General features: G+C 31.6%; 1 protein-coding gene across 3 annotated transcripts; it reads right to left on the bottom strand.

The window, feature by feature from the left end:
* Positions 1–356: 356 nt before the first annotated feature.
* LOC148628012 (striatin-interacting protein 1 homolog) lies at positions 357–20742 on the bottom strand. Of its 3 annotated transcripts, XM_088583203.1 has the most exons (21): positions 20582–20742; positions 18485–18554; positions 17850–17924; positions 17126–17257; positions 16440–16560; positions 15526–15594; positions 15052–15158; positions 14197–14324; positions 13228–13416; positions 12370–12390; positions 8269–8441; positions 7660–7789; positions 6892–6963; positions 6321–6395; positions 5614–5711; positions 4813–4939; positions 4065–4165; positions 3518–3584; positions 2949–3053; positions 2337–2541; positions 357–1421 (listed from the first exon to the last, which is right to left on the bottom strand). In XM_088583203.1, the coding sequence occupies exons 1-21, from the start codon at positions 20666–20668 to the stop codon at positions 1171–1173; spliced, it is 2403 nt and encodes an 800-aa protein (XP_088439329.1). In that variant the 5' UTR covers positions 20669–20742; the 3' UTR covers positions 357–1170. The 3 variants fall into 3 exon arrangements, with proteins under 3 accessions (XP_088439329.1, XP_088439335.1, XP_088439343.1); XM_088583209.1 differs by lacking the exon at positions 12370–12390 and having other exon boundaries at positions 8269–8456; XM_088583217.1 differs by lacking the exon at positions 12370–12390.
* Between the last annotated feature and the right edge of the window lie 4852 nt (positions 20743–25594).

The following is a 25594-nucleotide window of genomic DNA, read 5'->3' as shown; positions in this document are numbered from 1 at the left end:
AAAAAGAATGTCATGAAAATTTCACTAACATGGATCCAAGATACCCTAGTATTCAAAACTTTTTGAGTGAAAATGAACCCACTACTTAACAGGTAGGTTACTTGTGGGAGGTGAGGTAGGTTAAACATAAGAGAACTTGACATGTGTTATATGATACTTAGCAACATAGGATTAAGATGTCAATATGAATAGGTATAAGTCGCTAAAATGGGTGGACAATAGTTAGCAGTAGAAGATTGTTTGCAAAAATTTAAACCAAATCAAACATACAGGAAAAAACACTGACCATGAGTTACAAATTTTTGTTTGCAAAAATTTACACTAGGTCAGACATACACAGAAAAAAACACTGACCATGAGTTACAAATCTTTATTACAAAACAAGTAAGCAATAAATAACAGTCAATACTTGTATAAAAAAACATATTACATTATCAATCTTCTTAGTACAAAAGAATCAGGCTTTCTAATTCTATGAAAATCATCAATCTGAGAAGGCATTTTCTAGTTACCATAGTTTTATCATTATTTTTGTACCAAGTTCATTGACAAAAGTATTAGAATCTTTAAATTTGTTTCTCGACATTTTAGCCCTAATACCTAAAATCTTAAATTTATCTTTGGGAAATCTCAATGAATGTTAAGACCCAGATAATATATCAATAAAATTAATATAGATTTACTGGAAGGTTAATAATTTTACATAAAGAAGATTTCAAATTTCTATGTTAATTGAAAGTACATGTACAAGCAAGGAAGTCACAAACAGATATTATGTACATGTATATAATAGCGAGACTGCTGAAAAGTCCAGGTCAATTTCTATTTGTTTATATATATTTCTTACAGAACACCCTTTAATATATGAAACTAAATTTCGAAAGTCTTTAGGGCATTTTAAGAAACATTTCACATAAACAGACACCTTGTGATCTATATATTACCACAGTTAATAGTACTGTTGACATACAAGAATACATCCAGGGATGGATCCAGAAGTTTATAAAAGGAAGATTTCAAGGTTACCATTTATCTGTTTTTGCCTTCATTTTGCAGAGTATTACCAAATTTTCCAACATAAAAATTGGATTGTAACCCCAAAAACTCCTTTGGATCTGCCATAACACTTGCACCAACATTTTCCCTTAATACTAAATATTGATCGAAACATCAATGAGTTATAACTTGATCCCAGTCAATCTGATTTGAGAAAACTTCTATATCTAACCAACGTTCATAGTTTTGTTTAAACTCATCAGTAAGTTCCATTTCCTCTCCTAAAACACTAAGAGTACAATTGTCTACGGGTTTAAAATCTGGATCGTTGCCATTGTTGCCATATCGCCTGATGTTAAATCGGTCAACGCAGGCACGTAATGCACATTCCTCTGCCTGGAAGTCCCATGGTCTGGCATCCATATCTAATATAAAGAAAAAAGAAACTAGAAAAACTGTAAGCAGGATACAAAACAGATACCTATTAAAAACTCTGAACATGTAAAACTCTTTAATGAATTATATACTTTTGCAAGCATCCAACAATAATATCTTACTTCAAACCCATTCACATTATGATACTCAAACACTCATATTAATTTCAACAAATTCTTGAGTTACAAAGGAGGCTTTCCTTCAATAAAAGTTATAAAGATAACATTTTATGTAGTAGTGTATGTGTACGGTCTTGATTACGACAGCTACTACTCTGAATAATTCTGAATATTACATACATGTATATACTTTTACTTGTTAGTATTCTACAAAGGAAACTTGGGCAGAAAACATAACAAGGACCAAAGCACATACTTTGAGGATGTAGACCTAGGGCAAGGGACATAATTCTTGAAATCAGGGATATGTTTGTATCATATTCTCATATTCAATTTCACCAAAGCCTATCAAGATTTCATTTGAAACAGAATGAAATCAATCCAAATTACTGTGATGCTTACATGAGATTAATGTAAAATGCTGAATACAAATATTCCAATGATTTGTAAGAGTTGTGTCCCTTACCCTAGGTCTACCTTCTGAAGTGGAATAATGATTATGCCATTGTCTTTATATTATTTCTAAGTTCAAAAAGATCACTTGTGTAATCATAATAATGTAAAGAGGTTTAAGACAAATGTAACTCTTATCACAGATTCTCATTGAAAAGCCTGAGTGTTATCCTGCCCCTCTATATTTTTTGCTACTTACAACACAGTTTTAGATAACAAGATTTAAATGTAATTTTCTTCGAAAACAGATGACATTTTTAACCTAAAATTCACAAGTAAAGTACAATAAAGCAACTATTGACAGTGAAATTTTACAACAAAATCAAAACTCACCATTTCCATATGCCCAATCATCATTAAGTCTATGTCTGACTTTCTGATAAATGGCTGACATTGTCTTCATATTACTCTTTCTCCACTGTCTCCCTAGATACTTGGTTTGCATCTTAAGTAACTTCAGGATATACAGCTGCATCATGGCCTGTTTAACTTTCAGACCACGTTTTAGGATGGGAGCAGATTTGAATACTACTAGCATCTGTAAAGGATATAAATAAGTAATACTACAATACATGTAAATAAATGATTCATTATATCAAAATTTAAATTCAATTGAATTTATCATCAAATTATGTAATACAGCACTTTTTTCCAGTACTAAGAGTTGTTTCCATTATTGGGAAAAAGGGGGTGGGGAACTTTTGACAGAAAAATTGTGTTTATTTGGTGCAAAATTAAGGCACACATGATTAAATGATCCCCACCCCTTTCTTAATTGTCTGCATCAGAAACCCCCTTCCCACCTTTTACTAATTTCTAGACCTGCTTTTGTATATGTACAGTATAATACAATGTACTCAAAATAATTACAATTAATCCATGATAATGATACTCACCCATTCATATCATCTGATTTGGACGTATAGTAGCAGTACTATTACTTACCATAGTTCTGGAGTGTTTCCACTTGGTCAGCTTGTTCAGAATTCTCAGTAAATTGATACATGAGAAGAGATTCCTCCAACAAAATGTCTGATTGTCACCATTCTCCTACAGAAAAACATATCAATATCAAACAATGATGATACATACTTACAATGCATTGATGGATAAAGTACTGTGAAAGTACTATTGTTTGTGGGGTACCAATTTTCGTGGTTTTCGTCAGGGTAGACAAAACCACAAAATTTGGTTCTCAACTAAAAGGAGATTCCCATTGATGTGTTAACTGAAACCCTCAGAACCACGAATTCAAGAATCCACAAATTTGCGTATCTTCCCTAATCCACGAATTAAAGAACTTCCAGAATACTGGAAATCTAGATATGAATTGTAAAGAAACAAGTCTTCAACACTTAGAAGAATACAGCATAAAATGTATAAAGCATGTACAAGTAAACAAACATTTTGGACTTATTGTGTAATTGTAGAACTAACATGCTGCAGTCCACCTTTTTCTTTTTTTTTTGCATGACTCTTTATGCAGACCTGTACTTGGAATACAAATAACATACCAATACTTCTGCAGTAAGTTCTACTTGGTCTCCAATTACACAGGAAGGGAAGTCTAACACAGGTATACTAGAATAATAAATTGTAGTATGATATTTTATATTCTTTTATATTTGATCGTTATGAGCAAAAATATTAGAAAAAATAAAGAAACAAAAACTATAGCCTGTCTATGAATAGAATGCTATTATCTATAAGAAAACCATAAGTGAATTTATTATTTAAAATTGGAGTGTAAAACTATTTACTACATATTTTTAATGAGGAAAAAAATATGCATGTATGAATTTCAAATGCTGCAAATGTTTATTGTGTAACCATTATTTTCATTTATCCATAAAATGCTCTTGTTCAGTTTGACAATAATTTTATTAACTAATAAAACTTATAAATTTATATCCAGCAATAAAACATTTTGACATTATGGTGAGTAAAACAAAACAAAAAAATGTAAAACATGTTTTCTCTACAATACATTCTATTGTTAAATGGTATTAAAACTATAGTCTATTAGTGTCCATTGTGGCATTGCCAGAAAAAAATTATTACCTGTTCTTAGAACCAACATATGACATGATATTCTGATTGAAGAATTTTAGCACCAATGGAATACAGTTGGCAAATACCAGGTGTTGACTCATAAACTCAAACTGAAAAAAAATGGATGAACTTAAAATATGTTATGAAGCTGACACCTCCATGTAGATTTTCTTTGTAAATCTGGTCAGTACTACTTTTTGTTATTAGGGTTAAATATGTTCCAATACTTATTTTCAAGTGATGCGTTTGTTGGTTTGGAAAGCATGTTCGTTCATCTTAGAAATGTGAGTGGATGCAGAAAAGTGAGTTTAAAGTTACAATAGTATGATAAAGGAAAAGTGAATTATCTCCCTTTGATGAAGAAATTGCAATGCATTTCACATAAATCCTACTTCAAATTAGTGATACTTAAGTACAAGTCCATATAAAATTCAGACATGGCCAATGGCAAAGTGATTCATGTAGTAGAAAAACCCACCGAACAAATGATGCTTCTTCAATCTACATATGCTATATTTTCACATAACAATAATTATATCTGTATCTAGATCTGCACTTTTGAGAAAATCATACATCTATCTCCCACTAAAATCAACAAAATCAATCAAAATCAAGAACGGTAACTTTTGTAAAGTGTCAATTTCATGTACAATCTGTATAATTTTTTTCTCAAAAGCGCAACATCCAAGTAAAAAACATCATGAAAAGACTTGTGTTTTAATACACCCACTGCCTGATTCTTACATAGAACACTCACCTGGTACACATGACTAAGCTTGAAATGTTTTAGCAACAGTAATGTCAGCCCTGATATAGCTTTTACAATAATTTCCTTGTGTCTGTTTACATCTATACCAAGTTTCATAGACTGCAGCACTGTAGTTCTACAATTACACAATAAGTAATGGTTAGAACTATGGAATACAGGTTTCTAATTAATGCATGAAAATTGTGCACTGTGTCAAGAACGATAAGCCAGAGACCATCATGAAATTAATCTAGGTTTTATGTCTTCTTTTCCATTCCAAAGACTAGTTGGAACAAAATGCTTCGCATAGTGCAGCTTGATACAACCACAGAGGTCAAACCCTAAACAGTTGGGAAAACTATGGACACACACTTCAATCTTGATACAGCTCTGAATTTTGATTCACATTTATTCAAGTTATTGTCTGGAAAACATGAAAATACTTATTTCTTGCCAATTTTTCCTAAATAGTCCAAGTCACAACCACCAAAATAAATCCCAGGCTTTCTTCCAGAGTATGGTACCTTATGGTATAATTTCATACAGATCGATACACTTATACTCAAGTCATTGGATATGGATGAGGATAACAATGACAGCACAATACCACTATACAACAGCAGATTTTTTGATGGCATAATAGGAGAAATACATTTTTAATGGTTTTTTTTTAAATGTAGGTAAGAAAGGAACGGAAAATAAGCCAAAAATAAGACTTAATTCTTTTATTGTCCATATACATGTATTTAGATTATCCTCATCCAAACTTTTGATGGGCAAAATAACCAACAAAATACACTGGATACTTACGGCATTTCTTCAGGTAATACATCAGAAAGTATATTTATAGAATCTGTCTTTGTTTTAGATGTGGGTGCTGCTGCTAATAATATCTTTAACAAGGCAATCTGAAAATGGAGTTACAAAATTTCCTGGTTATAAATATCTTGCACTACTGCACATAAAAAATAAATTAAAAATACGCATGTATTGAATAGTTAAAAATCAACTAACATAAAACATAACATTTACTTTATGTGCTTGTCAAAAGCCAGGACCCTGTGGTTGTTGTCGTTTATTATGTTCATTGTTATTAATTTTTTTCTATAAATTAAGTCAATTTTCGTCTTTTATGAATAGTTTCACTTCATTTATTTTGGGTCCTTTGACAGCTTGCTTAATGGTATGGGTTTTGCCCATCATTAAAGATCATGTGGCGACCAGTAGAAGTTAAATTGTTTGTTGCTTGGCTTTTGGTGGATGACTGTATCAGTGACAATCATACCACATCTCTTATAACATAGTCAATATTTAGCTCAATTTACAAGTGACACTTACTACGAGATAACATATCATTAAGATTAACTTTAGTTCCTGCATTGTTTATGATAGTATTTCGGTGATTTATCAAGATCTTCCTAAAGAAATATGTTTCAACTTTTTTCACCTTAGGGCATTGTTGCATTTAAGCATCCCAATATGATTTATATAATTGCACATAAATGTATATTCCATACCATATACTGGGGTAGATTGGGCAAGAGCTCTTGGTAAAATATTTCTACTGGTGTACTTTCAATCTCTCCTTCTGGCTGAAATACAGAAAAAAAAACTTACCATTAGATGTCATCTTAAGGCAAAAAAAAAAACAAAACATTGTCTTAAAAACCTTTGAACAGTATATACAACATATTCCCGATCTACTACAGAAGTTCCAGTTTTAGTGTCTATAAATATCATTACAAAATTACTAGACTTAAAATCAGTAACTTTCAGAATTATTCCATCAGAGAAAAAATATAGAACATGTAAAAGGAGATTTTATGTACAGATAAAAAAACATTTCAGTGATACGAAAGAAAATACAAATAAAACACTGGTTTTAGAATCCCCATTGCATTTTTCTTTACCAAATATTTACATAATAAAATTGAATTAATGCATTATATTTCAAATAAAGTACTTCTTTAAAAATTTGTTTCCCCAACCCCACCATCGACAATCCCCTTCCCCATCCCACACATACCACAGAATGGGAAGTTTACCCCATCATGCACAAATCTGAATACCTATAAGTACTTTTTTTACCTTTGACAGAGGATTTTTAGCTATTTCTTCTTCTCTTTTAATTTGAACTTCAGTGAGTGATATGTATAAATGCTGAAAAATAAAAATAAAGTCATACACACTTACAGAACTGATAAGGCTAATTTAGTCATTCATTTCTTTACCTTCCAAAAAAGTTATTTTATTGCATAGCAATATAATTTCCCCAAAGAAAGCAATGCAATGTCAGCGTGCATTACGCAATGAATTTCCATGTTGCACCAGTGCAAATATAGTTAAAATTTGTGACACTATCCATGACAAACATTTTAAACAAGACTAAATTATATTGCTATACAATAAAAAGGTTATTGCATGAATACTGGGGAATATTATTCTGAGTAGAATGTTTATTGCAATCATAAACTCTTGCAAATTCTACTGTGGATAATATTCCCCAGTATTCATGCAATAACCCTTTAGTATGATTAACAACGAAATACCAGGTAACAAAAATTAAATTAATATTAGGGCATTTCAAGTAAAATGACTTTTTTTCACAAGACTGACAAAATATCTTTTGTAACAGTATGTTTAAAAATAACAATCTACTGAAAACTGAGGGAAAAAAAACAAAAAATAAAAATAAGTTTTCTTCTAAATTTGTTCTTTTTAAAGAAAAAACATTCACCAACAAATTTCTCAGATTATTTTTAAAAGTAATTGTAAAAGATGTATGAAAGGACCAACAACAATATGTCTGCCAAATGACAAGCATAGAAGAATTTAGAAACTTTAAACCAAGCTTACCTGTTTCAAAACCTTTACACCTTCATGTATAGGTCTGGGAAGACCAGCTAATGATGTCTGATCATTTTTGGCCAGAAAACCAACAAACTTCATTCTTGTATGGTCTAAAAAGTTCTCTAAATCTTTTTGTCTGAAAAGAAAAAATAAAAAATACACTCTTAACACAATGAATACTGATAACATTCGGAATATGATTACTTATGGTACATTTTAATCACATTTGTAAAAATGAAACTTGCACACATACAGTTTACATGCATTCAAAAATTAGCAATTTTCAATTTCAAAAGTCATTAAATACACAGACAAAATATTTCCCCATGATTATCACATGAATTTCATACTAAGCATGAACTGGGTAAATTATTTTTTTTTGGTGGCGTTGATGTGAAACTTTTGTAAATAGACGAAATATCAGGAGACTTAAAACCAATGTAGTAATCTAAAAATTTACCATAGGAGACACTGCAAATTTTAGGGCTTAAACTATTTTTTTCCATATATATAAAACATATTGTTCTTCAAGATGCCTTATGGTTCTGATATCTTCTGTACAAAGTTCACACTACAAAAAAGTTGCAATTAATTCTAACTACTGCTTTTCTTTACCTGACTTTGGGTTTCCACGGTAAAATTCTCTGTTGAGGAATATTTGGCGTAGATGGTCTTGGTGGAGTCGGAGGTAATTTATCCTCATCTTCTTCAGGTTTAATACCATCAAGGTCTTTCATGAGGTCGTCTGAGTCGTTGCCATTGTCAAATGGGTCGTCATTCAGACTACTCTGTTTAACCAAGATCTTTATAATGCCGAGCAAGCCAAACAGTGGCCGTAGAAAGATAGGATAGATGGCGCACAGAAAAGAGGTTAGAAAAGCAAGCGTATTAGCAGAAGAGCACACATATTAATATCATACACCATACATATGTAGCAGATTTACAGATTTAAATTTTTTTCGGTAATTTTCTTATAATAATTTTTTTTCTAAAGATAATCATGCAAATCAATTTTAAAAAATTTTCACATCTACAAACGCTCATTCAATATTACGTAATTAGTAAAAAAAATGTGATTTTTTTTTTTTAATGCAATCAAATTTATATTGTGAAAACAATAAAATAAATGCATAATAATAGGATGGATGTATTTAAAGACCCATGGTCTGAAATGAAAAAAAAGTCAAAAGAAGCTTCTAATTATAATGTCAGATTTACTTTGTACCAAATAATTTTTCAAATTCCATTTAAGTGTTTAAAGGTAGTTTATCATACCACATGTTTACTGAAATAAAGTGGAATATCATATGTCTGTCAAAAGATGAGCATATTAAAATAAAGTTTCAGATTTACATGACACTACATATATGATTTTTCATTATAAAATTTTTTTCTTTCAATCCTAAAAACAAGTAATAAATTGTATCTGTAAATTTGCCACTACAAACATTGTTAGTAATATTTATATATACATTTGACAAATGGAACTCCAAATCATGCTGTCAACACTACAAAACATATACATCCCTACAGTATTTCTATCAATGATAGGGTTTTTTTTATTTTGCAATTTCTCACCTGGACGATCCTGAGTAATTCATGTATTGGTAGTTCTCAACATCAAATGCAGAGACAAACCTCTTAAAATACTTGAAAAAAGGGTACAGCCACAAATGGCCAAAACCAGCCTCAATCCTGATTCTAAAGAATTTAAATTTCTATTTCTATGTATTATCCATGTGTAATGATAATTCTAGCATTGTTTTATGAAGTCTTCCTAATAGATCATGCTGATTGAATGTATAGCCATTTGTTTTCTTTTTGAAAATACCAATGTCGTCAAATGTTTTGCACAAACCCATCTGAATATAATCTCTTTCATTTTTGATCTTACATCTACATGTACTTGTTTTTATGAGAAAAAATGACATACAATTGAACATTTAAGTACTTCTTTGTCTAAAAATCAGGCATAATGTATATCAGGTGTGGCATATGAAAAAAAAAAAATACAGAGATTTTATTGCATTATCAAAGTATTTACACATCATAATTTCCAAAAAAAATAATCATCAAAGATATCCAAAAGTCAGAGGAGTTGAAATGTACAATGGAAAATTTGGTAACAAAATTCCCCAAACTTTTTCCCTATATAAGCAGTCAAAAAAATATCTATGTCACAAATGCTACAGGATAAATTAAAAATAACTTTCAGTTTTCTTTGAGGCAAAAAACACCAAATTGAGAATAATGATGTGCCACTCATTGCCTGATTCTTACACAGAATGGTACTTAAGAATTGTTTAAATAATCTGTTTTAATGGGCTGATTTTCCCATTTCATGACTCTAGTCCTTTGTCCATTTATTCATGGGGACTATTTACATAAACTTATTCCAAACTGGATCAGCGTTTAAAATAAAACACATAAAAGAGGAATTTTAAAAAATCAATAAATGATGGATGCAATGTGATGCCATTCTATCACAGATAATTTGGTTCACACCAGGACATAAAAATTTATATTTCATACACTTATTTCCAAATAAGGGACATCACCAATGGATCAGTTGTTTTGTTTTGTTTTTTTCATTTAATGACCTAAAAACATATAACTGGACATTTCAGAATTAGTTTAGGCATATTCATTATAAAGCCAATCCATGCACTTTGAATATGAATACATTAAAATGTTTAGCAATATCAAAATTCAACTTATATTCCATCAATTTTCAAAAAGCATTAAATTTATAGTATATTTTTAGCGCATACAAATATAAAACTTTGCATGCAGTTACAACATGGACTCATAAAGAAACAAAAATAAAGAAAAACCAAAATAAAACACATTTCTTATACAAATACAATTATGACATAATATGATACAAAAAAGATTGACATTGAAATAACATTTTAAATCAGATGTAATACATGTACATAGATGATCGCTAGTAACTTTTTCCTTTTCTCATATATTTACACTTAAGGAGGTAGACTTGGGGTAAGGGACATAACTCTTGAAATCGGTGACATGTTTGCAACATATTCAATTTCATCAAAGTCTATCAAGCTTTAATTTGAAATAGAATGAAATAAATCCAAGTTACTTTGATGCTTACATGAGATTGATGTAAAATAGTTTATTAAAACGTTCCTATGATTTGTAAGAATTGTGTCCCTTACCCTGTCTACCTCCTTAAATTTTGCTTTTGTTGACTTGTCACAAGTTATCAGTGTAACATTGCTAGTTAGTAAGATGATTTTGTTTCTACTTTAATGACAAAGCTGCTACAAAAGAATTTGTTTGTAAAAATAATACAGAAAAGTGCTTAAGGATCTTCTTTGTATAGTTTTTAGTACATGTCATTGTTAGAAATATCATATATACATTTGACAAATGGAACTCCAAATCATGTTGTCAACATTACTTCATATGTATCCTCTGGAAGGGGAGATAATCCATGGTCTACTCTCACTTTATTTTTTGTACATTGATTAATTTATTATGGTTTAACATTATGTGGCAGTTATTTTATGCATTTCAGGATGAGAACAACTGACCAATCAAACAAACCCTGCTTTTGTACTAGTTTGACATGCAGAGCCAATCAAACAGACCTTGCTTTGTACTAGCTTGACATGACGAGCCAATCAAACAGACCTTGCTTTGTACTAGTTTGACACACTGATAGAGAACTTTATTGCGTTAGCATACAGAAGCAACAGCCCGCAGGTAGGCATGTCACCTCACTCACACACATTATTCTGACTCCAAGCTGGGCCAACCAGTCGTCACTCTATCCCCTTATACTGCATGCTTTGGGAAGAAGCAGTGACTGCCAATTTTAAAGTCTTTGGTGTAACTCACCTGGGGATCAAACCCACAACCTCCCGTAATCAAGGCGAACACGCTACCCTAAGACCACAGAGGCAGTATCAACAGTACACAGCTAGATCTAATATGAATGATCAACATCTTATTTCCCTCAATATCTTACTCTCTTGCTTGCCAATTAACACTTGAATGTTATGTATGTTTTTTGTTGTTGTTTTTTTTGGGGTGGGGGGTTGTGCTTTAGGGATAAAAAGTGCAGTAACATAACACCTAGGACCTGTAGAAGGACACTGAGAACCTTTATACATACTAGATTCAAACCAACAATGGAGTATTTCAGTATTCGAGACAATTTCATGAAGCATCATACATTTAAATAGGAAGAAAAACACCATGCACATCAATTCTCGATGGCGACAAGTTAGAGAAAAAAAAACATGAAATCTAAAAACACACCTGAAAAATGTAACAAGAAAAATGTTGAGGTAAGGAATTTAGACAAGAAATTTTGTAACAACTTTGTCATCTTAGGTTAGTAAAGGCAATAATCTACACAGACTTCTAGCACATGCTTTACTTTAATATTTTGTTAGATTAGTGCTACCAAACAAACTGCTAGCACATGCTTTAAGTTAATATTTTGTTAGATTAGTGCTACTTAACAATCTGCTAGCATGTGCTTTATGTTAATATTTTGCTAGATTAGTGCTACCTTACAAAATTCTAGCATATGCTTTAGATTAATATTAACTTAGTTTCTAGCTAATTTGTAGCACATTTTTTATTTAAATACATTCACAAGGACTACAAGACTGTAAAATCTGCTTGCAAGAAGAAGATTCTATTTTCTGATTATTACAGTGTATTTTTTTGCAAACAAACCTTAAACCCAAAGAGATCGTCCTAAACACAAATGAATTATATATGAACTAATCTGTACATTTTATCCAAACAAATATGTCATGTATGGTATTTTATTTGTGTAAGATTAAATTTCTAGTATGTTAATTCTTAACAAAGAATGTAGTTCAATTAACTATGTTTGCAGTTCAATATAAAAAAAACCTCACAAGTAGGATTTATTGTCAGAACAGTATATTTTCATATTTTTCCAACGCAGTCAGTATAGTTTCGCTTTTTACCTTTTGACCTTAAGGACGCTCTTCTATGGAAACGCAAATCACCTGATCACAATTATGTTTCCCAATAGGCAAAATACTGCTAACTTAGGGGCGTTAGAAAAAACTTTATCGAAATTTTAAAATTACGTTCGAAAAACAATCGAAAATTTGAAATTGCGTGCCATGTGTAATTTTCTTGAAAGGAATGCAGAAACTTGAAAAAGAACAAAATTCTACGGCGTCGGTTATTTAGTTGTAGTCCCTTACATGGATATAAATTGTGAAATTGAAATTGTTCGTTTCAAAATTTTATACATCCACATATTGGAACATGTATTAATGAACAATTGCTACACTTATTTATCATTAGTATTCTATTGCTCTATTTTTTTTAAGCAAAATTGTAATAATCAATAAGACCAGGAATTAATTTTTATAAAAATCTAGAAAAAAATGTGTTAAATTAATCACATCAAAATTGTTTAGAAATATAAATTCAAACTAAATCATAGAGGAATAAAAAAAAACATTTAACTCTTGAGGAAAATAGACATAAAACAACTTGGAAAGTGAAGTTTTTAAAAAAAAAATTGTGTGTTGGGAAATTAAAACTACATACCCTTTTACCTCCCCTTATAGCTCTGCGGGGGAGCTGCTGTTCTATCAGATCTACGGCAGAAGCTGGTGGCGATGATGCTCTCATGTTTTTACAAACTTCATATGTATCCTCTGGAAGGGGAGATAATCCATGGTCTACTCTCACTTTATTTTTTGTATCTTGTAAATCCTTCAATCCACCTAAGGAGATCTGATATAAAGACCATACTTAAAGTTACAAATTTACTCCAGAATATTATTTCTAGTCCTTTCAGAATGATTAAGTATCTGTCGTTATAAAAATCAGGCAAAAGGTGATTCATACCCATCAAAAACCCTACAAATCCACTTTCATTTCTTGTTCAAAAACAGTTACAGACCATTATTATCAGTTTCAGTGTGTAGTTGCATATAAATTGTTAATGAAATTGGCACTTCGCAAGACTTATGGTCTTTGATAGATGTATCAGGAATTTAATATGTAGCATATGTAGACAAAAAAAAGCAGTGACTTCTATCAGCTCTACTGTAGACAGAATGTGAATCTTAAATGAACAAAAAAAAATCTTACTTAAATCTTTAAAGCAAGTTCTTTTGTGTTTTATTTCAAAAGCAAACAGGGAATACAAAATAGTAAAAGATGTCCACAATTTATCTATAAATTACTTTTGTTAGTTGTTTGCTAAATGAATGTGTGTATATTTTTTACGAGAATTGGTTTATAAATTCATAATCCTATAAAGGTACTTGAATCAATTCAAGTACTTTTTAATCCTAAAATTTACCACAATGCATCAAAGTCAGGTTTTCATATTGGGTAATAAATTGCTGACTAATAAAAAAGTTATATTTGTTAAAACAAATGTAATTTAAAGTAATACTGTAAACGTATTGATTTTAGCAGTTGCTAATTTTTGCTATCAAGTGAACATATTCACGGGTATCCATTTTTGTGGTATCAAAAACAACATAAAGCCTTTATGAAACTCACTAAAGTGATTTTCCATAACAACAGTAAAACTTTCTTCATTGGGAAATGAGGTGCATTCCCACTGCAGAACTTTGCCACCATTACAAACAAACTGACCAGTAAAATAGTATCCCCAATGTATGGCTGAACTGTAAAATCAAAGAAAACAGTTGATTATAATATAATTTTTAAGTTGTAAGTTCTTATTTCTAGAAGATTTTCTAAAATACTGTGAAAGTACTTAAATTCTCGGATACCAATATTCAATATTTGTGGATTAAGGCAGAAACACAAATTTGTGGTTTTTGAGGTTTTCAGTATACACATCAAAGGGAATCTCCTTTTTGTTGGAAGCCAGATTTCGTGGATTGGTCTACCCACAAAAACCACGAAAATTGATACACCACGAACAACAATACTTCCATGGTAGCATCATCTAAATATGATTTCCCCTTTGACTCGTGAGAATTTGGGACAGTTAAATTTATGTCCCATGTTAGTCCTGAAATGTAATTACAGTAAAAACCATCTTAACTGAAACCTGAATAATTGAAAACCTGTCAAAACAGGTCTTTGGAACCCTGAATAATACAAAGACCTGTCTAAAACACACTTTTTAAAGTCCCTTTACATTAATATATATGCTTTTGAACCTTCGTAAATAAAATATCTAATTTATTAATCCAAATTTGAATTCCAAAGGTTCAGTTTAGACAGGTTTCACTATAATTTTCAAATGTTAAATACTTCTCAGGAATTTCAACAACAACAACAACAAATCTGAGCACTTGTTCTCTGGCTTTAGGAAAAACTTGATATCCAATAATAAATATATCTATCAAAAGGACACTAAATTCAAGTATACTAGACACATACCGAGTTCTTCCTTAAACAGTTCTCTGTTCCTCTTATGTTCCTCTGTTTCTGGTTGTAAAGGTACCCTCATAGTTTCTACAACTGTGTACAATATACTCAAAATCATTCTGAAAAATGAAAAAAAAAGAGAATGTAGATTTAATCATCTATCATTCTTGCTATTCATGGAACAAGAATGTTTAAAAATAAACTTTTAAGTACAAATGATGAAAATCTTAACTATTTATACTATGATATGTTTTGCCCATTTACAAATTGTACATGTACTGATGAAAAAAAATGGGATACTGTAAACAAACTTGCTGACAGAAGAAAAATCATGTAAATTAAACATTATGTGTTGTTGCTATATTTAAATGGTTGGTTGTTGTCAGGCCTTGAAAACATTTTGTAATGGAGAACAGACAAAGCAAAAACAATATGTCACCTCCCATAAAAAAGGTCATGCTGTAAAAATAATATTTAAAAAAATACCTGAGATCCAAACTGTCAGCTATTGATACAGCTGGCTTGGTCATTGCTTCTGAAGCAGCCTCTGCATTTCTACAATATACAGTTAGCATGGTGAAAAAGCCTATGGAGTTTAATATTCCATTGTTAAATTGTTCCATATTAGAATGACCAAATAAAAGACAATCAGTTTTATGCAAATTTTTCAAGGAATTTCAACAATGAGCGTTTAAAAATTTTAACATGCATGTTTTATATCATCTGTCCCCTACTGGTGGAAAGCAAAGGAGACTAGTACTGTACACACACTGCCTGCAGTTGAGAGTGGTATACTAGATTATATATTGTCCAAGACGAAGTCGAGGGTGATATTCTTTTCTAAGTACCACCCTAAACTGCAGGCAGTATGTATTCTATCATACTGAATATAATTACGTTCATGTTTGGATAAATTCTAAAAACAAACTGTTGTACCACTTTAATAGAAACTGAACAACCCTAATCTTTTTTGCACAACTTGTTGTGTCCCTTTTGCATCCTTAAATGCAAATAAATTACTGATATTTGATATTATCTTTATCTACATCAACAAAATTCATTTTCAAAAAATTATGTTTGATGTTTTTTATGCATTTCAGCGGAAGTATAAAGAATGGAACAGAAAAGATAAGAAAGATTTCTGGCTGGTAATCATGAAGAAAGGGTGGTATACCAGAATAATTCAGATAAGTTTTTGTCTTTCAGTCAATCTGCATCATTCAGTTGTTCAGATTTTTTGGTAGCAGTTTGATGTATTGACTTAATATGTCGATAATAGTTATATCTAGACAAGTTCAAGGTATAAAAGCTTTAGTTCTATCGTGTTATTTTTACAAACTTATGATCCTTGGATTTTTTTTTTCGTACGTCTGTAGGGTGTGAAATTGAGAATGTCTTACTCTGTTTCCATTGACAACAGTTCTACGAACGAGGTAAACATTCCCTGTTCATATAACATGTGGACATTTCTGTGTTCCCATTCAGTTTGTTGTTCTAAAGAATCACATTCTCCAAACACACCTGGATAATATGTATTTATGTATCATAAAACAACACCATATAGATTTAAATTCTACTTTCTATTTGTATGAACATAAAATGGAATAAAATTTATTAGCCTTCCTCATAAAAAAAAAGAAATAAATACATTTTTTATGACACTCAAATTAGCAATATATTGATAAAACAAAAGTGTAATTTTCAAGAAGGTTACCACAAAGCTACTTTATAAATTCAATCATTGGTATGCCAATAACAGAACTCAAATATGAAAGAGAAAAAAGTAAGTGATGAATACAATAAGACATAGCAAAAGAAAAAGTCATCCCTCCATTCTATAAACCTACTCAGCTTCTGGGTAATATTAAAACTTGCTGATTTAAATGAAACAAAACCTACTTATGGTTCAATTTAGTCACTGAATGTAGGATTTAACAACACTCCTTTCTATTTTTTCTTCAAATGACCTTTTCCGATTCTCTGGATTTTCCCCTTGAAATAATAATTCCACAATCTTGAAAGCTGAATCTGATTGGCTAATCAAAAAAAAATCATCTGAAAAGAAAGTGGCAATAGCAGCACTTACCCTGAACTAAATACAATACAGCATGTATTGCATCTGTCCTTCTTTCCTTATCCGCCACTTCTAATTCATTCTGTAAGAATACAATATGCTTTCTTCTTACATCTTCAGGTGAATCTATCCACTTTTCATGACCTGTAAAAGAGCACAATGTTGCCTTCAAGTTTTAAAAACATCAGCTTTGCTGTAAATTCATTAAAAACATTATTCTTGTGCTATGGAACCTTTTAGCACAATTTTACTTTTACCCAAAAGGAAAAATGACATGAACATTCAAAACAATACAATATCATGAATGACAGCACCATACTATCAATGAATACACCTATTTTTTGTGGCCATATTAAAATCAAGCACAGGGAGTTTACGGCAAAAAAGTGTTTTTTAAGTTTCTCTAATCCTATTTTTTTTCATGCTACCACTAATATTTATATTGATAAGAGGGAAAAAATAAACATTTAAGCCAGTGGTCTAAAAAAGCATTACATTTAACATGACCAGAACACTTGTGGATTCATATCCATAATGAAACAAGATTACCATTTTATACAATAAAACTCATGGGAAATTTTTTATTTTTCTCATTTAACAAGTTCTCTACTCTTAAAGCAGATACAGTAAGCTGATTAAATGTCTACTCTTTCAATAAATACCATACACTCTCGTATTAGTTAAACCAAGAACGAAGGATATGTGTACATATGTATCAATTAGCTCTTTAACATACCTTTAGCCTTGAATCCTTCTTCAAATGCTTGTCTGTTTAAAACAAATTCACCTTCCTCTGTGTAGCTATAGAGCTCTGAATACACAAAAAAAACATGTATGTATCATTTATAAGCAATGTATACATGTATGTACAATGTACATACAAGTATAATGTACATACAAGTATATGGTAGTTTCCTTGTAGTGATATTGCACCATAATGTTATTATCATAATAATTTGATTTCATGTATTAATACTAAAATGTTGAGAACTTTTTTCTGCACCAGTGCAACACAGCTGAACAAGTAAAAAGACGACAAATTTCAGAATTTCATTAGGGGCCACAAATTTCTTTCTTAACACACTGTATTTAATAATCAAATCTACCTATAGTCAGAAAGAACATCTCCATCATTTTCCACAACTGTTTGGGATATTACATGTGCATTGCAGTCTCTGAAATTGGGACTAGCCCATCAGCCAGTGCTGGTGAAAATAGCAGCGGGCTTGCAGATATTTTGCATCCAAGCAAATGTATCCTATATAAAATTCTTTTTAGATAGAGAGTAGGGGCGTGTTGTATGAAATTTAGACGGCAAAGACTGCATTGTAAAATGACAAATCACCCGTGTTTAATAATTTACAAATGTACCTGACATCTCTGACTGGTAAGTATCAGCGTCATCATACAGGAATTCTATATCGGGACTATCTGTCATGCTCTACAATATTAAAATACAGGTTTACTCCATGGTTACAGGGCCTGGGATATTTTTGTAAAAAATAAAATTATTCCAAATTTTAGCTTTTTTTTTTACTCAGCCATAGACAGAAATACATTGTAGATATTATAATTCAATATTACTCCTGTAAACTTTTAAATAAAAATTAAAACTCCAGCTGCTGCTGAACAGAATTAAATATTTTTGCACTTGCAAGAAACAAATTGTTCACAATATCTCCAATATTTAAATGCCAAACTATTCTTTACTGTATTCATTTAAGTTTTTGTGTGAAGAATATTGCATAAGAGATAATAAATGGTTAAATCTCAAACTCCCCACCAACATCAATACTTAGCAAGAGCTGTAGTGTTACAGGTCTTGGAAGTTTTCACCCTAGTATACATGTATATACTTGTTTGCATTGGGTTGTTTGGTGTGACTGGTTATGCACTTTAGATAAATTTATGTACATGTAAACATACATGCATATCATAAACATTTTGTACAATACATGTATACAATACAATATGTACATTATCAAAAGAAATTGTCATAGGAAAATTTCACATCGAATGCCATTCATGAGATGGACAAATGATACACAAAAAAAAAAAGAATAAACAGTCTCAGTTGGACATATGTTTTGTGTTTTTACTTAAATTAATGAAACATTATTTTGCCACCTAAAAATATATACATGTGTGTGCAATCAATGTTGCAACAAAGGCCAATCTGTAAAATGTCTGAACATGATGGAAACTCTAGGTGATAAAATATACAAGCAATACTTTCGTATGATGTAATAAATTATTAATAATCATTAGAAATATAATAACAATCCAGAAATAAAAAGTCAATACCACTAGGGTGCAAAAATAATTTATGGCCAACACATCCAGATTCAGTGTATACTCTGTTTCCACTACATTGTGGGTCCCACTGTATAGCAGTATGGCTAGATCAAGAAAATGAAACAATGCACATTTTAAGTATTTGTTGTGCTTGACTTAGAGACTAAGTGTAAACTTACATATTTGTCTAAGTTTTCTCTAGGATAGGAAAATTAGGGACAACTTCGAATTTATATGTAATGTCAAATTTATGGACAAAACAAATTGAAGGATTATTAAACTCCCTGGGATATAGTTACTTAATAAATAAATAAAGCTTGCTTAAGCTACACTTGGAGCAAATCAAACAAAGAATTATTGACCAGTGTACCCAAGAACAAAATTGCAGAATATATAGCTCTTCCAAATTGTCATTATTCCAAAGGGTCTATGAAATGGGTATAAGACCAGCTTACATAGACAAATTATCTTGTTTATCTGATAGATCTAATCTGTGCAAACAGAGAATTAGTGCACATCATTTCATGATTGAAAAAGGAAGACATTTGAACATTCCATTGAAAAGTTGTTGAAGTAAAGTGCATCCTTACAAACTACCTTTGCAAGTTTTTTATAAAAATGATTTAAGAGAATTTTCTTTTGAATAACATGATTAAATGATAACATTTTTTTAGGCACAGAAATTGGCCTTTTTTTTTTTGGCAAGCATACCGAAAGATGCTGCATCAGAAAAATAGGTTTAATGCAATGAAAGGTTAGAATTTGTAATTGGAACAGTTAACTACCGTGATACAGTTAGGCCCCAGTATAACTTACCGGAGTTGACTAAGAGTCAATACAGCATTACAGGAAGACTTAAATTAATCTAGCCTGAATATAACTGTAATACTGCTGCTCCAGCGTTAAACCCCAACAATCATTCATATAAATTAATCAACTTATAAGGAATAATTATCCTCAGTTTCAATGCCCCCTTCATCTTCAAACTTTTAAAATCCATTTCCACAAAAATACAAGTAGGCTGTCCAGATATAAAAAGAAGAAAATTATAGCATATATATGCCAGGATGAGTATTATCTACAATCATAAGACATAACACATGAACAATTCATGCTCTTTGACATTATCCCTTCGGTTCTTATACAGTATAAAGGCAATTAATTATTAGGTACCTCAGTAAGAGAGTCTTCTCTTTGTCTTCTAAGAAGGTCCCTTAATTTGGGCAGGCCCTCGCCCTTTCTGACAGGGCCTGCATCCATGGTAGGCCTTTTTTCTACTGTCTATCTACAAGTTGTAAATATCTATGAAGGGAGGTAACTGCCGTTGCAAGTGAGTTATCAAACCTTATGTTAATATTACCGTAATTCTCCTAATAATTGTTTTGCTTAAAACGACAATCCGACAGATCGCTATATATCCTACTCGTCCCTGCATCCTTTGTACACAACAGGGAGTGTATATCAATGTAGATATAAAGTCCTTGTATACAGTGAACATTTCATTGTATTTAACAAAACACAGAACTTGGTGAACAAGAAAATTTCATTTGACTTCTAGTAAAAACAACAAGAAAAAAGTCTTCTTATCAAACATATCGGTATGTGGGCCTACTGGCCATATATTTGACAAAAATATGTCTGTTCCTTGCTACCCTACATACATCCTCCCAAATCAGGGTTTTGAATCCATCCTCGCTCCCTCAAAAATGAGCGAATGAGGACTCAAAACCCTGACTTGGGAGGGTGCCCTACATGCCCTAGTTTATTTTGTGCCTACCCTATACATTATATGGCCATTTGGTACAAGCATTATTAAAGTCTAGGTTCCTCCCACATTGACTCAATGTAAAATGTTTTGAAAAATTAAATAATTTGACTACCTAACTACCCTTTTTTGCTGGTCGCAAGGAAAAAGACAATTATTATTTTTTTTTGCCTCATAAAAATAAATGATGCGTGGAAAATAAATGTAAGGAACACACATTTTTAAATGTATTGAAGCTCCATCAATCTTAAACTTATCATGATTAAAATAATTATAAGTAGGCAAAAACAATTTTCTCCTTTAAAATAGAAGGGGGTACTGGATTTTTCGTTGACTGGGTGACAAAGTAAAAACTTTTTAAAAAAAAAATAATCGATATTTGTTGACCATAGCTAAGCAAAATAAAACAAAACTGATGAAATTTTGATTATTCTTCTTAAAAAAAAACCAAACAAACAAACAAGCCACTCGCTCACAAAACGGTCGATGTCTTAAATAGTGAGTCTTTTCCAGGCTCTATAAAGTACGTAGTTTGTAACTAGAATGTTTGTTTGTCATTAACTCAGAGTATTGCGAAGTGTGTTTTGAAATTCTGTAACTTTACCTAAGACTTTATGTTAATTAACACCTACATAGTATGACAGACTATTTAAAGAGGTAGACCTAAGGTAAGGGACACAACCCTTACAAATCATTGGAACTTTAGTATTCAGCATTTTACATCAATGTCATATAAGCATCAAAGTAACTTAGATTGATTTCATTCTGTGTCAAATGAAAGCTTGATAGCCTTTGGTGAAATTGAATATGATACAAGCATATCACTGACTTCATGAGTTATGTCCCTTACCCTAGGTCTACCTCCTTAAGCACATCTTATTCCCATATCTTAGATTTTATCGGATTTAATTTTCTGTTTGTATTTATTCTGTATAGAGCGTGTTTCGAATGAAGCATCTTTATATTATATGCAATCGTCTATGCCTTCAGTTGCAATCCAGAAAACTTTAAGGGGGTTCCCGGATATTAATTATTTGCTCATTTTTTCCAAATCTTTTGCACAAAATTAACAAAATATTTGAACAAAAGGATGGGTGTTCCTAATCCCGGAACCCTCACGTGGATCAATTACTGGCCTTCTTTATTTATGGATTTCATTGTTCATTTTTTATTTGTTTTGTCGGAGCATTTAGAACACACACCTTCGAAAACAGAAAACAAATCGCAAGTTTTAGTCTTAAATTACTTTGACTAATGACTTTTTAGTAATATTCATTTTTGTTTACATTCATGTTTATTTTATTGTACGCCTTTCCATTTCAGCTGTCTTCCATATTTAAACTAAAAAAAAACAGTATATGATTCAAAATTAAAAAAAAAACACGTTCTAGACCACTCGCGTGCGATTGGACTATACGGGTATATAACCTTAATAAAAAATATGCATATAATCCGGATTGTACGCGTTCCGTTAGATAGGTTACAGACCACCAATTCAACCAATGAGCATTTGGAACGTACGCAAAAATAGTCCTACGCAGAAATTACCCCTGTTCCTCATAGTGCTGTGAAAAAAGTTCTCATCTTATTTAAAAAATTTAAACAGTTTCTGAAAGGAAAACCATTTCTGTACATTTTATAGGTGCATTTTGCTTCTTGTGATGTGAAGCCTAATCTCCATAATGATTTTTAAATATACCCCTATCTTGTGAAAACACTGGGATTTCCCATGCTATTTATAGACCCTTCACTTCCGGTGACCAGTACTGCACTGCAAGTCTGCTAACCCCACATGCCATTCTGAGGATTGTGAGCTGAAATATGTAGAATCATGCTGATATATAGTCCTCTGCAGGTTAAAGTTAAGGTAAAGTCCAGAGAAGCCATTGAATATTGTGAAATTAGCATAGAAGCCTATGAGAAGTGGAATTAGTGGTTTTTAGCCTAGAATACATGAACAGTCTGGAACCTGACATTGAAACGTATACGCCAAATTTTCAACATCACTAAAAGGTGGTAAAATTCGAAATGAAAATTTTCCTACATAAGTATTAATATAAGAAAATGCAATCTTCTTTTTTAGATAGATTTTTTTTCGATAAATTTTATCGATAGGATCAACTAATGCAAATATTTGCAATAAATCAATCAATCAATTAATAGTCACAACAGATTTGTGACATGTAAACAAAAACAAATAGTAATGCCAAATATGAAAAACAAATCATATAGCAAATGAATTTAATTGTCAGTCCGTGTAAGAATCAGGCAGCCGGCGAAACATTGTATGAAATAAAAACCATCGTTTTGATAGTGTAATTTCACTACTTGCACCATCAGAATCAAGGAAAACAGACAAGATTTTTTCCATATCATGCTGGACCACTGAGTTACAATTTCATTGAAATTCACTGAAAACGAACAGTTTAAGGGCAGATAACTCTGTCAAAAACCTCGTTTTTCTAAGATTCTATTGAAAAAATTTCTAAATGAATCCAGTGATGCGGAGATCAAATAATGATCTTTTCAAATAAAGCATCCTTGAGCGAAATCATATTGTCAGATCGGTGGGGTTTTGGCATGAATGTTTCTGATTTTTCAAATTTTGCCTCATTCTTACAAACACTTACACTTAAATGATATATTTATTCTAATGTCCCCTATCCTCAGTATGACTGTTTTAAGAAGAAACCAGTGTTTTCTACTTGTCGAAGAATTCATCGAGTCAAAAACATGTATATGCTATTTTTTTCTTTATCATCTACAAAGAATAAACTTCTGTCCTTTTCAGCAATATATGAATATTGTCTTCCACAAGTCATGTAAAAATGTTTCCTTCCGTGCACCACTCAGTACACAGAAAATTATAACTGTTAAGTTTCTGAATGGTTGTTACAAACAATCCAGTTCTGAAACATTTTTATTGCTGGTGTTTCTACGTTTTCTCCATGAGGTACTTTTACTGGTCCCTTTTTAACCACGCCCTGCTTCTTCTGTATATGTCGATATTCTCTTAATATTGCAGATGTTGTTTTCTTTGAATCAATCACTTTGTTGAATGGGTCCGGCACTTGGAGCAGTTTTTGAGACTCTTTTATTCTACGGTGCGATGCTGTTAACTTAGGAAGTACCCTTTTAGCCTCTTCATCATAGAATTTCTTTGATGTCATCGGCGTTTTACAAACTGACGTGGATGACTCCGGCATATACGATTTTGGGCGTTCAGAATTTCTGGATTTTAAAATTCGTTCCCGCCCTCGCCACCTGCTAGGTGGCTCAGACATTGCATTCCTTTGTGGTCTCGCTTTATTTACTGGTTTGAATTGATTTCCATAGTTTTGCCAGCTGGCCAGCTTGAGTGTCATTGTTCCCACTGCAGGTAATTGTGTTTTATTCATGTTATCCAAAGAGTCTCTATCTCTCTGCAACTGTTCTATGTCTTCCTCACCAAGGGTGGGATACGGATCGTTTAACAAAAAGTCATGTACCCCTGGGATTTGATTGTCCTCAAATACATTTCCTGAAAATGAAGCCGGTCTCCACTTCCGTTCGATTGGTGGTAAGCGGAACGATTTAGGCCTTTCGTCGTAATAGTCCAAAATGTTTTCCGGGAGTATTTGTCTGTCTGGATCGGCTTTTGAATTATTCTGGGCCGGTGATGCTTTCATACGCTTCCGTATCAATGGAATATCGTCATTATCTGGATTTTGCGCTGCACCAACTGAATGGAGCCTGTACACATAGGCATATGCCATCATTACTTTATAGTCCTCACGAAGCGTTTCTATTTGTCTCCTATTCGTTTTATCCAATTTTTCTATTCCTTTTTGAATGCTTTTAATTTCAGATGCGTTCCGCACACGCACATTCTCGTTTTTCTGGTAAACATCAAACATTCGGTTGCAGCTTAATCCCGTCATTTGGTTGTAATTTTTCTCCCAGTCTTTCCAATCATGTCGTCTTTGACCAAGCTCTTCTTCTTTCTTTTTCGGTCGTTGAGGTTTCTGCATATTTCTTTTAAATGGAGTGAACAAGATCAAAGTTTACATAACTCAATACTCGACTTTAATCATGTCAAAGTGTTCTACCCAAAGAGAGGAAAAATATTTAAATTTAAATAAGAAAAACAAGGTGTAAAAATTGTATTGTTTTATTGTGTTTCGAAAAAATAATTACTTGTGATAGGAAGTAGGCTATTGGGACTCTTTGCAATTTTCTCTCTTTAAATCTAAATAATTGCAGTTTCGGGTGTATAACACAAAAACATATAATATGCGAGTCAACTAATGAAGACCATGATACGTACATTTTAGTTCTATTTTTGTACAAACACTATTTCTTCGTATAAATACTAACCGACATAAGGTCACTTTTCAAATCCGCCACGGGAATAATGCTCCCATGTTATTTTTTTAAATTTT

This window comes from Perna viridis, chromosome 1 (assembly GCF_037379345.1).
Source record: "Perna viridis isolate PV_CMFRI_1.1 ecotype Kerala chromosome 1, ASM3737934v1, whole genome shotgun sequence".
NCBI classification, from domain to species: domain Eukaryota; kingdom Metazoa; phylum Mollusca; class Bivalvia; order Mytilida; family Mytilidae; genus Perna; species Perna viridis.
Note: the sequence above shows the minus strand (reverse complement) of the source record. Positions and strands in the feature narration are given on the sequence as shown.